Source organism: Dermacentor albipictus, chromosome 3 (assembly GCF_038994185.2).
Source record: "Dermacentor albipictus isolate Rhodes 1998 colony chromosome 3, USDA_Dalb.pri_finalv2, whole genome shotgun sequence".
In the NCBI taxonomy this organism is placed as follows: Eukaryota; Metazoa; Arthropoda; class Arachnida; order Ixodida; family Ixodidae; genus Dermacentor; species Dermacentor albipictus.
In genome coordinates, this window is record NC_091823.1 from 170,363,072 (window position 1) to 170,381,399 (window position 18,328).

The 18,328-nt window shown below is 46.7% G+C and overlaps 1 protein-coding gene across 4 annotated transcripts in view; it reads left to right on the forward strand.

Moving 5' to 3' along the window:
- 14-3-3zeta (tyrosine 3-monooxygenase/tryptophan 5-monooxygenase activation protein zeta) overlaps window positions 1–18,328 on the forward strand; it is a 47,181-nt gene that overhangs the window by 20,297 nt on the left and 8,556 nt on the right. For 3 of the 4 annotated variants that reach the window (XR_010567541.1, XR_010567540.2, XM_065444417.2), the window contains exons 3-4: window positions 6,348–6,471; window positions 15,614–15,777. Coding sequence is in view for 1 of the 4 variants with exons in the window: in XM_065444417.2 (XP_065300489.1) it covers window positions 6,348–6,471; window positions 15,614–15,777 (288 nt within the window). In the remaining 3 variants the exon portion in view is untranslated. Of the gene's footprint in view, window positions 1–6,347; window positions 6,472–15,613; window positions 15,778–15,847; window positions 16,012–18,328 lie in introns of all 4 variants that reach the window. The other variant, XR_010567542.2, reaches the window with a different exon arrangement.

Consider the following 18,328-nt stretch of genomic DNA (forward strand, 5'->3'; position numbering starts at 1 on the left):
AAATTGCACATAACAGAACGAAGCCTCAATGTGTGCAGCGATTGCACAGGTTCACAGCGACCGACTGCGTGCATGTCTGTGCACAGCTTTTTGCTTTCACTGAGAGCATTTTCGCATCGTGCTGTGAACTTCATGCCGCTGAATACAAGCATTTGACAGTCCACAAGCAACCATTGTTGCGTGGACGTTAGAGCTGTTCAAAAAGAATTTTGCTTTAACAAGCGACTTCGACGCCTACGGCGACTGTGATGTGCCGTCGTGACAATTCAATATTTCTTTTTCTAAATTCTTGGATGTTTCAATATTTCTAAAGTTGTGTTGCACTGTATGCACTCAATGGGCAATTTCGCGCTGCTTCTTTTCCATAATATATAGTGTGTAAATTCATAACACAGACATGACCATATGCCACGCCTTTAAAGTGCGTCTCACTGCTCCCTTTTCATTCCAGTAAACTTGCCAGTGTCTCCATTAACACGTTCGTAGACCAAACTGTTGTGACATTAGCCGGGCGCGGGCGAACGGCTCGGTGCGCGTTTTCTGCTACTTCACCGAACGTGTCCCGGCGCCGTAGCAGTAAGCTTCCTCGCGTCTGTGCTTGCTGCATACCCAAGTTGTAGCCGATGTCTGTTTGCTGGTTCTAAGTTTCGCGAGCCAAGCTTCAGGCAGCTTCTTGTCCTGCGGCTACGTATGAATAAGGCTGACACCGGGCTCCGTTGCGCACGTCTGGCACTGGGCAGTAGCCTACTGTTGTAGCTTCGACAAGGCGGCCGGCCAGAGGATTTACGGCATGACGCCTAAACGGCCGAGGCGCGCAGCGCCGCAAGGAAGAGCCGAACTGCTTCAGTCGGGGACCAGACAAAGAATGAATTTTTAATTCTGCGAGGAGAAACAGGAGGCAACTTACAGCGTTTGGCGCTGAGTAACGCCCTGACGTAAACGACCCAAAACGGAAACCAGAAGCCAACACAGGATACCACACCTACCATGCTGCACACCTCCAAAGGCAGCCACTACCTGTTAGTCATTTCAAATGTTGTCAAGCAGACACCCAAGGCGTCTAAGCCTCACCACTTAATCAGAACCGCAGCGCAGGTGGGACTTTAAACTTCAATTTTCAGCTCGCTTCCGAAGCATCTGACGCGGCTGCTGTGTCCACATGATCCCTCGTGCCATGTCGCCGATGGTAGCACCAGCTTTTCCAGTGAGAGAGAGAGACAACTTCATGTAGTCGCCTGCAGAACGACACCACGACTAAATGGAGCCGTGACGCGGGCCCTGACGTCTTCTCAGCGGGTGGTCTCTACTCAACTCCAGCGCGTGTTACTCCCGCGGTTGGTCGCCCTGGGGGGCAACGTTCCGTCGGCCTTTGTCTTTCAAGAGCCGCCGAGACCTGCTGGACGGCCCAGGTTTGGCTTTCGTGGTCGTAGCATTCCGCCGCAGCCGCGAGTCGCGGAGGAATCGTTGTACTTGTCGAAGCCTCATTGGGAAACTTGTTGCAATCCCATAGGATGTGCGTCAGGGTGGCCCTCTCCCGCTGGCATACGCGGCACACATCACTCACATATAATTTAGGGTACAGATGAGTCATTAATACTGGGGTGGGTAAAGAACCAGTTTGTAATTGTCTGAACAGCACCGCCTCCGCTCGACTCAGCCCCGGGTGCGGGGGTGGGAAAGTCCTTCGAGGCAGGCGGTGGAACTGGGTAAGTTCGTTGAACGTCGTCATGTGGTCCTTGGCACTACACCACGTTGGACGGTCGGTTGCAGCGGCGCGGTTGGTTAGCGCTCGTGCCACTGCGTGTGCCGTCTCGTTGTGGTTATCGTGCTTCTCGGACGCATCGTTGCCCGCGTGCGCCGGGAACCACTTGATTCTAACACACCGATTCTGTCGTTGCAGGTCAGCCGAGCACAGAACGCGCACAGCCTCACCACACACTTTGCCCTTAGCATAATTCCGCTCTGCACTTCGGGAATCGCACAACACGGTCTGGCACCCGGGGTCGGCAATGGCCAGGGCAATGGCCACCTCCTCCGCCTGACACGCCTCGCGGACCCGTAAGCTCGCCGCTGCCCTCGTCGCGCCGGACGACGCCTCGATGACGGTAGCTACGAACGCCGCGCAGTCTCCCTGGTATTCTGCCGCATCCACGAACCTTGCGTGCTCGTCTTTGGCGTGAAAGTCGATGAGGGCCTTCGCCCTCGCTGCTCTTCTCTCCTTGTTGTACTCCGGGTTCATGTTTCTCGGGATGAGGTCCACCCGAATCCGGCGCCGGGTTCCGTCCGGGACAGAAACGTCGCTACTCGCCGCTTTCGCTCCGGGCGTGAAGCCCAAGTATTGAAGTATGCGCCTGCCGGCTTCGGTCATAGAGAGCCGCTCCAGCTGGGCGGTCCGTTGCGCTTTTCCAGTGGTGGAGCTTGCCCCCGTAGCTCAAAACTATTCCAATCTGCTTCTATGCCCATATGGGTGAGGTGTGAGCCATTTTGACCTGTCACGAAGGGCTAATGGCACATTTGGAGTAAAAGCAGATTAGAATTGTTTTACGTTATAAGATATAACGTTAAGACTATTCCAATCCATTCTAGAACTTTCTGGTATAACTTATACCAGAAAGTAAAGCATTAGATGCTTTGAATCTCCCTGGTCTCTTACGTAAAAAGTAACTTTGAAAAACAGTCGTAGTTTTACCCGTAAGGCGAAACATCGATTGTGATGCCTAATTGGTAGACAGCTATATGAACTAAGAATAAATGTTATCGGTCGTATATACCTGTAATCATTCACTTGACAAATTAACAAGCATCGTGACGCGCATGCAAAAGCAAACCTGAACACATCTCGCTCATCACCATAAGCACTCGCTGTCAAAATGCTGGAGTGGGGAAGTTTGGCACCAGCAGCAGCAGCGGGCAAATACTTCGAACTAGGCGACGAAAACAGTGCACACAAAGCTATCGGCACTTGGTGCACTCTCCCCATCACGGGTTGCTTTCAAGACGGGGGCCCGCGCGGCCCTGTCGTACACAGCACTGCAGGTTTACAACGCAGTTTCACTTGCTCCGAAAATTGTTACAAAATGACTTAGGGCAGTCCCCTCTGTAAAGCTAAAATAAGGTACATCATCAGCAATCTCTAAGAATAGTAAAAGCAGCTGAAGCATTCTATACTGACCTTTACAGTACCCAGAGGAGTCGGGATACTGCCGTTGGAAACAGTAACGAACAGGATACAGAAACTACTATAACTAGCGATGAGGTCAGAAGGGCCTTGCAAGACATGAAACGAGGAAGAGCGGCAGGAGTAGATGGGATAGCAGTCGACTTAATCAGATGGCGACATAATGCTTGAAAAACTCATTATATGAAGTGTGTATTGACTGCAAGGGTCCCAGAAAACTGGAAGAATGCAAACATTATCGTAATCCACTAAAAGGGAGTCATTAAAGAACTGAAAAATTATAGGCCTGTTAGCTTACTCCCAGTATTCTATAAAATATTTATGAAAATAATCTCCAATAGAATAAGGGCAACACTGGACATTAGTCAACCAAGGGAACAGGCTGGTTTCAGGAACTGATACTCTACAATGGATCACATCCATCTCATTAATCAGGTAATTGAGAAATCCACAAAGTACAATAAGCCTCTCATATGGCTTTCATAGACTACGAAAAAGTGTTTGATTCAGTAGATACCAGCAGTCATAGAGGCATTACAAAATCAAGGAGTACAGAACGCTTACATAAATGACTTGCAAAGTATCTGCAGAGGTCCGACAGCTATCTTAATTCTGCGCAAAAGCAGGAAGATGCCTATAAAGAAAGGGGCCAGACAGCGAGACACAAGCTCTCCAATGCTGTTCGCTGCGTGATTGGAAGTATTCAAGCTATTAAACTGGGAAGGTTTTGGGTTAAGGATCGATGGAGTACCTGAGCAACCTTCGGTTTCCCGACGACATTGTTCTATTCAGCAACACTGTAGGCGAGTTGCAACAAATGATTGAGGACCTTAACGGATTGTAAGAGTGGGGTTGAAGATTAATATGCAGAAGACAAAGATAATGACAAATATCCGGGTAAGGGAACAAGAGTTCAGTTTCGCCAGTCAGCCACTAGAGTCTAAAGGAGTAGTACACTTACCTATGTCAGCTAATCACAGGAAACCCTGATCATGAGAAGGAAATTCACAGAATAAAAATGGGTTGGATTGCATACGGCAGACATTGTCAGCTCTCGACTGTAAGCTTACCATTATCATTCCTAAGGAAGTTGCATTTTATTAGTGCTGATATATTGGGCAGAGACTTGGAGACTGACAATGAAGCTTGAGAACATGTTAAGGGCCGTGCAAAAAGCAATGGAACGAACATTTCTAGGGGTAACGTCAAGAGACGGAAAGAGAGCGGTTTGGATCAGAGAGCAAACCAGTATAGCCTGTATTTTAATTCACATTAAGAAAAAAATGGAGCTGGGCAGGTCATGTAATGCACTGGTTAGATAACCGTTGGAACATATGGTTACAGGATGTGTACTAAGGGAAGGGAAACAGTCGAGGACGGCAGAAGATTAGGTAGAGCAACGAAATGAGGAAATTCGCGGGTGCTAGTTGAATTGGTGCAGGACAGGGGCAAGTGGAGATTGCAGCGAGAGGCCTTCATCCGGCAGTGGACATAAACAGGCTGATGGTGATGATGAAGGTACATACTGGTAAATACAAATATACATACTATTCTACCTACCTTATGGGGGCGAAATGCGAAAACACCCGTGTGCTTAGATTTAGGTGCACGTTAAAGAACCCCAGGTGGTCAAAATTTCCGGAGTCCTCCACTACGGCGTGCCTCATAATCAGAAAGTGGTTTTGGCACGTAAAACCCCAAATATTATTATTATTATTCTACCTACCTTACATTTTTATTCACATGGTCTACACACTAGTTCAGAAATTGTGCTTTTGCAGGATTAAATTTGAGATGCCCCTGTGACAATTCGATGCACGCCGCCTCCCCGAACGCTCATAGTCATCCAAATGTTCGTGGCCTTTTGCGAACTTGCAACACCACCACCTCACACTTCTCTATCCGAAACATCTTTCCACTATACATAGGCTACCTTTTGGACTTCGATTGGCATTCGTCCCTTTCTCCATAGAAAACGAAACACTTTGTTGCTCGTACGCCCTGGGCGTGTGAAGCACCACAGTCAATAACCGACAGCTGCACCGTGCCGCGGAGCTATCGGTGGGTAAAGCCGGGCCAGTCAATAAAAGGTACACAGCTGGGGATGGATATATTGACCTCGCATTTACGGCTGTAATTGGCTTTTATAAAAAGAAGAAAAAAGGAGGAGGAGGAGGGGGGGGAGCAAAGTCTTGATTCACCCTTGTATCATGCAGGGGTTTGAAGAAAAAAACGCCTATAAGACAAAATTCACACCATTTAATCCTGCAGGAACCAGAACACACATATTGATGCAGTTTACCTTATGCACAATCGTGGTTGTTCTTTGTGTTAGTCATGTGTCTTGCATTTCGTGTGCCAGTGTGTGAAGTTGCTGATAGTCTCTGGGGGACCTACGGAAACCTTGCTCAGTGCTTCCGTTGCGCCATTTGAGCTCACAAGTGAATTTGCTGCTAATATGTGGGCCACAAATGTGCACTTGATATTGGATAAACAGGCTGCCTTTGCTGAGTGGGCTTGCCGAATCTGTCACAATATCCTGTCACAACTGTCATTTGCTGTTGCACATTGGCACAATAAGCATGAAGTTAGATAAATGGAGCCTGTGTAACGAGAAAAGGGCAGCGCAACTGTACAGAAGTCGGGAAGTAGAGTTGAAGTGGCGCCAATAAATGGGGGGGGCTGCCGCACCAAGTCCCAAGACAGCTAGTTGCATGATTTGGCAACCTTGAATAGTTCTTGCACCCGCTCCATTGTACATAAAAAAAGAACTGCTTTTAGGCAGTTTGACTGAGTTCTCACCTCTGTTACATGGATGGCAATCTACATTGTCTCCAACCTATTGAACAATACTTTACATGGTAAAAGGACTTGCGATTCACACCCATTGACAAATATGTAAAATTAAATGTAAATGTAAAACTGTAAACGGGATTAAGGCACATTTATCATTCCACGGTACACAACAGGAAAAAAAAAACAGTTGATTATGGCATAAGCACTGCGCACAGAAATGGAATGCACTGAGAATATAACTTAGCTTGAGAAGACCTTCATTGTCCTTTTATGTTCTCGTACACTTGTGCTGATTGTGGGTCCATAGTTAGCATGGGTGCCTCCAGTGCACCTTCGGTGCAGCACTGACCCCCAGATATTTGTCCCGTTGCAGGGTCTTCTAGACAAGTATCTGATCCCCAAGGCAAGTAATGCCGAAAGCAAAGTGTTCTACCTGAAAATGAAGGGCGACTACTACAGGTACTTGGCAGAGGTTGCCACCGGCGAGCAGAGGAACAGTGAGTACCACTCAGTATTCTACTTCCACTCGGCGCTTGAAAGAAAGTGCAATGCCAGTGCCATTTCACGGCAATTTCTGAGCAAAAGCGCTTTTGTAATGCGGTGCTTGGCAGCAGCTACTCAAGTATGCTGCAACAATTGAGGTTTCTCAGGCAACTCTCACTGTAGGAATTTTTAAAGCATTGTTGAAGTGAAGTTTACTTTGGTTGGAATCTAGGGCGAGCATAGAGGTGAGGCCAGGCCCATTTGTGAATGCATGGCTTAGTCCTCCCGACTGCTGGGTATGCAGCCCTGACAAGGCAGCCATTGCAGTTTCATGCAATGGCAACTAGAGGAATTTGATGCTAGTGTCTGAATGCGCCATGAATGACTGTTCGGCTAGCACAGATTGATAAACAGTGCATAAATTTGCCCAAGCTACAAATTACCGTGCCAATTTTCATTAAAAGTTCAGAAGCACATTTTTCTCCAATTTTTGGAACTGCTAGTCTTCTAGCCTTAAATACAATCGGCGTATTAGAAATAGATTTTTGAAAGATTACTGCAAATTGTCTGTGGCAATCAAGCATCTAAATTTAGAAACTCCTAAGGGGCTTGAGTTACGCACTGTAAATTGCCAGTCAAATTTCTCGCTAGGAATATTAGTATTAAATTCAGAGGTGAGAGTGGTGCACAAGATTCTGGTCTGTTTACATTGGCTTCTGTACATATTTATAGCAGCAGCTGTCCTATGGCAAATATCAATGTGGCCATGAAGTTCCTTTTGGTCATTTATCTGCACATGCCGGGTGCGATATATGTAGATGAGTAAGGTTTTGAGTGTAAGACAGCCTCTTTACTTGCATGTTGTATCTTACAAGTTCATTAAAGGACATTGAATAAAGGGGTGCGAGGTGTATATGTTTCAGAAGTAACGATTGCAGAGCACACAAAGAACTGTCTGACAGTTATGGTACTCCTTAATGTGAAATTTAAGGGCAGGTTTATCGCGCTTTCATTTCGTGAAATATTGAGGCAAAGAATTTGAAAACGAAATCGCTGCACCGACTGGCAGTGGGCTAGTGCAGTCTGCACCTTCGCAGAGGGAGGGGCAGCATGGGAACGCTGGCACGATGAGTGGCATCAAAGCCAGTTGTGGACGACAATGAAAGCACGAGCGGTATATCCTCTTAAGACCCCTTATACAATGTATTGTATATGCATTTTTTCTATTCACTTGCAATAACTCAAGGCATTCATTCTGAATTTCATGTCCAGTGCATGTGGAACTGTGCAGAAGTGGCTTGCTCATATTCTTGTCATCCACTTTTGAGAAATTTGACATTAAATTGAATTAGATCTGTGTTGTCACGGATGTTGGAAAACAGCCTTGAAGTGTGTTTCGAATTCCTTGAGATTGCGTGAAAATCCAGGATGCAGCAGCAATATGGCAATATACTAAGTTCTATCTTGTGGTCTCTTCACTATGCTCACGGCGCGCACGCTCCGACATCGCGCGCGCTGGACGACCACCGCGAGTTCGAGCACTCTGAGCCGCCACGCGTGCAGGGCACCTGCTGCGCCTGCTTTGGCCCGCTCAGTGTGCCGACGAGCAGCTCCGCAAGTATGCGCCCCGCAGGCCCCAGCTTAGGGGAAGGCGAGACCGCGCGCGCAGCAAGGGAGACCCTAGGAGAAGCTCTCCAGAAGCCACGGAGAACATTTATTACGATGCAACTCAATACAAGCACGCATTTTAACGTCGCGTCCGAATAAAGCTAATTAGGAGCCAAAACATGGCCAAATGGTCGCCGGTGGCTGCTCACGGTGCACCGCAACACAGAGAGAACAAAGAATTCCAGCAGTAAGAAGTTGCCTATCCTTCGGTCCACGCCTGCCATCGCGTGCCCCACAGCAGAGAATTGGGAAATAGAAACGACAGAGGAACAGACGGGGGCACGATCGGAACACGCTGCCTCAGGACATCGAGACGACGGAAGAGTGCGCGCGCGCCTGCCGAGGCCGGTACTCCGCCGAGCCAAAGTAACTATCGGCCGGCGGCGGACAAAGCGGGTTGCCGCCGGCAGAGAGGAACACGTACACACCTTCCGACGCCCCAATATGGTCTCCCCAGGTCCCATCTTGCGCGCGCTTACCCGGAGTGCATGCAAGCAGGGCCCGAATCCCGCCAAAATGTCAGCCAATGGGGAAATCCTGTTTACCCTCCCGTGGGCGGGATGACAGCAGAGCGACAGTGTTTTATGACCCGCTGCCACCCCGTCCAGGCAAGGAGGAGAGGGACACGGGCCCCCCCCCAGCAACAGACCGCAATGGCCCCCACACAACCACCGCGAGAGCCAGAAACCCCACAATCTTCATCTCTGCATTTAGGCGACTATGTACACTTCTTAACATAGCAGACATTAGGAGAGGGTTGCTTCTTCCAAATACATGGCAACGCATGTTTTGGCATCGAGCAGTGGTATTAAATTTTTTTTTTAATTTTCTCTTGTTAGTAACGTACCAGTAGGTAATAGAAACCAGCTTGAAGCGTAATTGTCCCATAGCTGTATTCAGGCCTAAGTAGGATATTGATGCAAAGAATTTCGGACCGAAATCACTGCACCGAGTGGCAGTGGGTCAGTGCCGTCAGTGTCTTTGCAGAGGGAAGGGCAGCATGGCAACGCCAGCGTAAGCGGCATTGGAGCCAGCTGTGGAAGACAGCCAAATGCTTGCCAGCAGTGGCGAGCACGCAGTTAGCCAATGCTCAGCCCAGAAACGGCCACTTAGAGCTGCGCTCTAAAACGTGCAGGCTACATAAAACCGCAGTTAATAAAACAAAGGCTAAAAATGTCCAGCTAAAGACAACTCAAAGTGACGCAAAGAACAGTTGTGCAGTGCTACCACTGATATGCAGGTTGTCATGAAAGGTATAACTTCAGAGGCATTATTTGGCCAGGAATATATACAGGTGTGTATAGCCTCGGGCAGCACTGAATAGCACTCGTGTGCTATGATTGGCACTTATTTAAAGGGTTGAGGTAGACGAAGCTTGCAACAATTATATTCATGCTAGAATGCCTCCCTCAACCCACTATTTTAGCAGCCCAACTGTAAAAAATCAGTGGGAAGGCTATTTTGTGCAAACTTATTCTGGGTTTCTTCTGAAAATGGGCAATATTGGGAAGCACTGTTCAATAGTCCCAGTGCAGAAAGAGGTGAGGCAGCAAGCTTCACTATAAAGCATCGGAGGTTAAGAGGTGCATCTGAAAAGGTTACCGTAAGCATGCAGCAAAAAAAAAGGAAGATGTATCATCTGCATTGCACCTGCCGAGGGCAACAGACAAGACAGAATAAGGAAAGTAGTAGTACTTGCATGAATTATGTGCCTATGGGTGTCTGAAAAAATTTGGCAGTGGCAGTTAGACTGCTTATATGGGGGAATGCCAAAGTAAACAGTTTCCAGATCTTGGAACATCATGAACACGCTCATTTTATACACTCGAGACGGGGCGTCACCTCCTCCCCATTGGCTGCGACGTGACGCGTGCAATGACGCACGCACTAGGCACAGCTTCACTCGGCCATAACCGTGGAGTCACCGTGGAGTTGGGGAAGCGTGCTCGTCTCGCACCCAGAAGACCCAGGTTAGATTCCCACCCACACCGAAATTTACCCAATTTCCTTTTCAAAGGCATTAATTTACATCGTATACAGAAACCTGCCTGACAAATTTGATGTCAATCCGAGCATTTATTTTTCTTCTTCACAGCGTCAGGTACTTTTGGTACCATTTTTCGGGCATCCAGACAATGGATTTTCGCTCCATTGGGCACATAATGCTTGTGCACTAAATTCCTTTGGGTTTGTATTTGTTGAAAGGCATGACAATCGATTTAATGTTTCTGTGTCTGAAAGGTGCTTCGGGGCCCTTTTAACAACTCGTGTCCTCTGTTGCTCACTTCTTTCCAGACTGTCTTGCTGTTGGTCGCACTTTTTTTTTTCTTGCTGCATGCATCCTTTGCTAATCAACAATCTTGTGGGATGCATCTCTCAAATCTTTGTACATGGCTCCATGATACAAATAAACTTGTTGGCATATACAGTGGTGCACAGTGATAGTCTCATTGTTATGTGCAGTCCTCTTTTGCAAGCCACTGTAATGCCCGTGTGTTAAGATATTCAAGCCTTCCATAACTACCGCATTTATTCGCATCTAAGGCCGACCCTGATACTAAGCAGACCCCCTAAGCCGGGAAAGAAAGCTTACCTCAAATGTACAGGTTTTCTGTAGAACTTGCAGGCAACTTAAGTCACACCTTGGTCCAACAGTTGCAGCACAGATGCCATAATGGCTGGCAGAAACTACAGTAACCGCCTCCAAATTAGATACGAACGTACTCTTTGGAAGGAGTTGCAGTCATCTAGGCTGCTTTGTGGACTCAGTAGATGACTCTGTTCAGCAGTCACTCAAAAGCACCTAGGTTTGAGTGCTTTGCCGAAGGCGAGTAGAGGCAACTTTTCATCACCTGTGGCATTGGCTCCGAAAAGAACCACTGCACTGTCCTTTCGCTGCTTTGCAGCTGAGCACGCTTGTCGCTTCGGTGTGAAAGTGTGGCTCAGCAACATAGTAATTCTTCTGCAGCTCGGCAAGCTGGCTGTTGCACCAGTTGTCTGCAGTGGCTGCGTCGACACTGCTGCTTTCACCACGCACGGGCTTTGAGGCCACACTGTTCCACTTCTTAAAACTGTCAAACTATCCTCTGCTGCAGCTGAAATGGGTGTAGCCTATTTGCCAAGGCCAGAGCGTCTGCGTTTTCCATTGTGAATGCTGTGGTGGCATTGCATTTTGCAGCCACACCACGAGCGCTGCTTCGACATCTGGAAACTTGGAGCCGTGAACCCACTTCCGCTGGCTGGAGAAGCTCTGCTGAAATCTCTGCCAAGATTTCGAGATATCCGAAATTTGGCCCAAGAGTACTTAGAGAAAGGGCCATAAATACATGGCAGCTATGGGAAATAGTTCGTTGCCGCGCAAAAGTGCACGACTAAACCGTGCACGAAAAGTGCACGGTTTAGAGTAACGAGACTGGGTCTGTAAAAAGAATGCATTGATCTGATCGGTACACGTTAATATAGTTCTTCAAAAATAGGTGTCGATACACTACTGCAAAGGCCCCTTGAAGTTAGGTGCTGTAACCACTTTCAGAGAATGTGACAGCCTGTTGGATGGCAGGAACATTGCCGAAATGGTGACCTTTCAGGCTTCTCTTCAGCTTTTGGAAAAGGAAAGTCTGCCGGCTAGCATCTGGGCCTTACGGTGGCTGTGGCAAGGTTGAAACCGCTATCCGGGCCAGGTAGGTGGCCACAACGAAGATGGTGTGCTGGAATGTTGTCGTGGTGGAGCTTCCAGTGATCGACAGTCTTCTTTGTGGACTTGTGCAAAGGACTTCTTTGTGCAACATTGCGGTGACGGTTTGTCCCAGAGGTACAAATTCTTTGTGGACCACCCCACACTTGTCAGAAAAGCCAATGAACATTGTCATTACCTTGAACTTCGACATTCTCGCTTTCTTGGGGTGCGGTAGTTCCCTGTGCACCACTGTGAACTTCGCACTTGGTTTTGTTTGTACTGGAACACCCTTGATTTGTCGCCTTTTATTACTGTCTAAAAATTCCTGTTCACTTTCCAACTGCACCATCATGTGGGGAACCCCAACTCTTCGTTTTTGTTCATCACTCGACACTTTCAGTACCAATTTCGCACAAACCTTCTGCATGTTAAAATTTCCAGAAACAATTTTAACTGCTTTGCACATGTTGAGGCCTTCGGCAAGTCATCTAATACTGAAGCGACGATCAGAACCTAGGTGATTTTTTTATTTACTTGGCCACATTTTCGTCCTAACCGCTCGTTGAAGGGTATCCAGATGCTTCACGTCTTCAACAGTTTCCTGTCCGTTTTCGAACACTCCGAACCACAGGAAAACCTGGGTCCTTGACAGGGCGTCGTCTTTGCAAGCCTCGTTAACCAAGACGTCTCTGAAGTGGTTTTGCCCAGGCGAAAGCAAAATGTAATCTCCTACCGCTGCTCCAGCGAATGCTCCATCTTTAATGTTTTATGCCATGCCAAAAAACTGCAACATATTTTGCCTCACTTCAGATCCTCACTGTCAGAGCTCGGATGCAACTGCCACCCAGTGCGTTACTGAGTTTAGAATTCCCACCACAAATTCTGCTTACAGATAATGCGCTACACGCGACTGCAGTGCCACGTGGCAGGCAGTCTCGTTACTTCAGACAGAACCTGTACCTGTGCTTTTTGTTTCATACCTGACTCACTACTTCTTGCTCGCAGTTTAAAACAGCAAGCGGAATCTCTAGCCTTCATAGCCTTGCCTGCTACGTATTAGCGTAGTAGACTGTTATGCGCCTCAATGTGCGAACTAGTACTTGGGGTGCTCCTGTGCTGCAAGTGCGAATTTCCGACCTACAGAACGTTGCGGCATTCTCCTCATTCAAATGCACAGCATGCTCCCATTGGGAACCTTGGCTTATCTCAAATTTTTTTTGTTGGCGTTTTGCCTCTGGCATTTATAAAGCTGCTGTGCTGCGTTGGTGCAACCTCTTTGGCACGTGCAAGTCGTAAACAACAAAGAGGATTGCGCACGTCTTACAAGTTTTTTCTTCATTTCACTTGCATTGGATCCAGCGTGTGTATCCAGACCCTGTCAGGAGGCATAGTTGCCTCCTTTTGTCGCGCCTCGTGGACATTCTGTACTATCTCTATGTCCGAATAAACTGAATTGAATTGAATATTGGGTCCCGGGGTGAGTTTGCCAAAAGAGCTTGCTTGGCAGTCGGGTAGCTGGCTCGTTTGCAGCTTCAGTTGTGTGCGTGAAGTGTTTCCAACACGGTATTTGCGTTGCACTTGTTGGGTACTCAACTACAGGGCAGAAACCTGGAGGCTTATGAAAAGGGTTCTTCTTAAATTGAGGACGATGCAACGAGCTATGGAAAGAATGAGGGGCGTAACGTTGAGGGATAAGAAGAGATCAGATTGGGGGAGGGAACAAACGCGAGTTAATGACATCTTAGTTGAAATCAAGAAAAAGAAAAGGGCAGGATATGTAAGGAGAGAAGATAACCGATGATCATTAAGGGTTACGGACTACGTTCCAAGATAAGGGAAGCATAGCAGGGGGCGGCAGAGAGTTGGGTGGGCGGATGTGATTAAGAAGTTTGCAGGGACAACATGGCCACAATTAACACGACTGGGGCAGTTGGAGAAGTATGGGAGAGACCTTTGCCCTGCAGTGGGCGTAGCCAGGCTGATGTTGGGTGGCCTGGTGCAAAAGTAGTTTTTTGTACGAGTATTTTTGGATTGCAGCACTCTAGCTGGTCTGTAAAACAGGCTTTTAAGCCATGTGTTGTGCATCGCCTAGTTTGGAGGTTAAGCAGCTAACTTGTCTGTAATGAACATCAGGTTGTTGAAAGCAGAGGATCAGTTCACTGTTAGGCCTTTATAGTCGTGAAGAAAAGAAATTTGTTCTAACCCAGATTCCGCTATTCAGTAAATCATGCAGGAACATACTGGTGGTATGCTAGTACATTGTGACCCATCTGGGAAAGGTAATTCCACCTCCCAACTTTTGTAGTCAGTTCCTGCAGAACTTTAACATTGGGAAAAGCGCTTGGTGACTTATCAGTGTTCTGCAATGAAATAGGCCATTTGCATGTAGTAGTTTACTTATTTGCTGTGCAGTAGTCCTACCTTTGTACTGAGGTTTTGTTTAGGTTGAGCATTTGGGAAGGCAGTGGGGGCAAATTTGATGCATGCTCGATAACATACAAGCCCATGCTGCATGTGACGCTCCGCACATGTTCCTAGATTACAGCTCTCATGTCCAGTAGCTTATAGCTAGGGTTCCGCATTTTCGTAGTTTATTTCAGGATATAATTGTAGGGCACTTTTTGTTATATATTTTGGCAAATTGGAATTTTAAGCATTTTTCAGCGCAGCAAAATTCATTGTTTTCTGCCTTTGTAGCATTATTTGCCTTTTAGTTTAGTGCATATTGTGATCTTGGGGGGGGGGGGGGCAAGAAAAGAATAGCACTCGCCACCGGGGAATGTGGAGCCCAGGTTGGCTGAAGCAAAGGTTGTGGCATAAGCCTTACTCTCATTAGTCATGGGGTTGAAGAACAGTGTCTGAGCCAGTGCCAAAATATTACGAAAAGAATGGGGGAATGAAATTGTTGGCCACAATGGTTACAGCCAACTATGCCGTCCGGCTGCTTCGAATCCTTCAGTACAATTAGGTGTGGCCCATACTTGTTCCAGTTCGAGTGTGGAACCTAATGATTAAATTTCTATCTATGTCTCAGCATAACATTTCTGATAAAATTGTGCAATTCTTGTCAGAATATTGAAAGTTGGTTAATCACATTCTGATGGAACTGAAGATGTCCTACATTGCAGACAATGAGTTGCAGGGGCCAAAGCATGGATTGTTCCAGTGTATGGACTACTGTGGTGTCAGTGTAGTTGTTTATCCATGTAGTTCTTGGTGACACTTTTAGCAGTTGTGATGGTATAAGTCCATACTGCTTGCAATGGCATAAAATGACTCTGAAGTTGAGCTAAGAAAAACTAACACTTTGGATTGTTAATCCTTTGTGAGGAATCTGTTGGGCTCAAAGACATTCCGACATTGGTGGCACTTGTGCCGCACATTTTCTAAAACATGGAAATGTTTGACGTTGTGGCAGGTGTTTATGCCTGCATGTGGCCTTGTGGGCTTACAACTGGTCATTTAGAACGCATTGCAATTGCCACATCGAGTGTTTTTGTGACTCATTTGTTTGTGCTCCGAAGTGTGCCGTTAGAATGCTCTTGGCAAGTGTAATAACTGGGTCTGCAGGGCATTTTTGACACTATTTCAATAGCTGTTGCTTGCACGATGAGCTAGGCTTAAGGCTTTGAACTTGTTTTGTGCCCTGCTGTGCAACGACTTCTTTGCACAGCTCGAGTGATTCCTGTTTGCTCCGCAGGGCCTGTCTACACTTGCAAAGGGCATGCTTAATGGTGACTACCTTTGACAGGTCTTAGTTGATATCGGCCTCTAATGGCGTGTGGTGACGGATCGTGTGTGCATTGCCATAGGTGTGGTCGAGGAGTCTCAGAAGGCTTACCAGGAGGCCTTTGATATCAGCAAGAGCAAAATGCAGCCCACGCATCCCATCCGGTTGGGGCTTGCCCTAAACTTCTCTGTGTTCTACTACGAAATACTGAACTCTCCTGACAAGGCATGCCAGCTGGCCAAGCAGGTAACCCAGCTTTCTGGCCCATCTCTCAAGTTTCTCTTCTTCTCTTCCTTGCTCCCCCTCCTGTAACTAGGTGTGGTAGAGGAGTCTCAGAAGGCCTACCAGGAGGCCTTCGACATCTCCAAGGGCAAAATGCAGCCTACACATCCAATTCGACTTGGCCTGGCCCTCAACTTTTCTGTGTTCTATTACGAAATTCTCACTGCCCCTGACCGGGCCTGCCACTTGGCCAAGCAGGTAACACACGGCTTAGAGGCCACTTTTTTTTTTTCTGCCATGCCTTGGGTGCCTTGAACGCTGCCGCCACTGCCTGCCTGGGCCACTAGGGCAAGGCTTGTCTCTCGTGACTGACCTCGACAGTTGTTGCAACCCGTCTACTAACAGCATGAGCAGCATTGAAATAGCTGTGGGATGGGTAGCTTCTCAATGGTGTGATTGCCGAGGGCACTAAAAGCTGGCAAGATGTTTCCCCTCTTGCTAATCATGTCTGTAGACACTCAGGTGCTACGATTAGCTTGAACTGTACTGTGCACACCACCCTGTTTGGTGCCCTTCCAGCTCAGAAATGGTCAGTGTCGATAACGAAGGTTGCACAATGCTAATGTCAGCAGCTTTTCTTGTAAGCTTGTGTGTGGGCAAGACACTTATGTTAAAGCACTGGTGGTAACATTTGGGAAGTTGCAGTTTGCATCATGTGTTCTTTGCTTGATCAGTTCGCTACATGAAACATGCAGTACAGCATTGGCAGTGAAAGGCATGGCAAAAAAAAAAAAGGGCATGGCCGTGGTTTGCTTGGACTGGCTACTTTGTGGCGTTTGAAGGAAACCACACGTAGGGTTTGTAATTTTGTGTCGAGACTTGCAGTGAAAAACGTGTGAGGCTTTGTGATTTTAACCGAAAAGGAAGTTCATACTTCGTTTCACTTGTCACAGAATCCGTAGCCATATGAATACAGCATTAAAAGCATATCCGAGCTCGGCTAACTTATGAGGTACTGTAGGCACAATTATGTTTAATTTGGATTTAGAGATATGCAAGGCTCAGTACTTGAACAAGCATTCTTTTGCATTGAGCAAGCATTAGTGTAATTATTTGGTGTACTCCTCACTGCAAGCTGCCACTTAGTGCCCATGTTTTGCATTTATATAGCATAATTACGGGGCCAGTAAATACAGTTGTTGCAAGTGTCTTGTGTGATAGTACCATGTGAATGCTAGAGCAGATTTGCAGATTACATGAATAGGGATCACAGCATATAGTTGCGCGCAAGCAGGATCCCCTCCCCCCCCCCCCCCCACCTTTAAAAAAAAAAAATGGGGTAAACAGTGTAAGTCATTGCCGGGGAAAGAAAGTGCAGAACCTGCTGACAAGTAGTTGCCAATACTTATATAGTACACCTTGGTTAAACGTAGTAGCAGAGAAGCAGCAAAAGTTGTCCTTAAGTACTGTGACATGCGAATAAAACTGGAAAACCTTTCGTGTTAAATGTTTGATTAGTGGCCAGTCAGGTGATCGTGCACTCTTTTGCTGACATTCTAGTCTCTTGCATCATGAAAATCCAAAGGATGTTGTAGTTTCCTGTTAGTGGTTTAATGGTGTCTAGAGTCAACATTGAAGGAACTGATGTAGCGTGCAGTAGATATTACCTCTGTATGTGTATACGTTGCTGTATTTGCATTCATTGCAAAAAAATTGCAGCTAAGTGGGGTGTACTTTCAATTAAACTTGCTGAAAGGTTTTGTCTGCCGAGCATGTTAACACATACAAAACCTATTTTACATACATTTCTATGAAAATATTTTAAGCTATCGTCATTTCATGAACGATTGCACGTCTGCATGTCTGTGGTCATTGTTAGTTTAATTGGTAGGTCATCAGTATATTGGCGTTCACGTCTAGCATGTGTGCAGGTGTCGTGGGTTTGACAGATCATTGGTCTGCATGCTTTGCGTTTAGACATTGAAACTTGTCGGCAAAGGAATATGAGTTGTGCTGTACATTTGCTAAATATTTAGCTGTGCTTAATTGTAGGTCATGTTTACGATAAGAAAAATATTCCTTTTTTTTTTTTTTTGAGGGGAGTTGTGTTCTGGACAATTCCTGTTGGATGTTTTACTGTACATGACTGACATCCATTGTAAAGCCTCACTGGAGTTGGGTTACACTATACAGTCGACGTGGTAATTTTTCAGTGACTGGACCGACAAAGTAGGATTGTCTGGCGGGTTGAATTAATACAAAATGCCGAGGCACACAGCAGATTCATTTTTCAATATTTGACTGATTCTCACACGCCCCCCAAATCAAATGCATCTACTTTCTATGTGTCCAAAATGGAAAATTAAGGTAGAAATGATATTAGAGCTCCTAAACAAAGTAGTAATGCACACCCTATATTTAGCAAGAAAGGTAGACGAGGATCTACCAGTTGCCCAGTGGCAACTGGTTTTTTGTCGACTTAGCCACTATTTATCAGTGTTAGCAGTAAAGCAATACAAACTCTACAAAGGCAGGTTTGGTTTCATTACTGCAGTGAGCCAGCAATTTGGCCCAG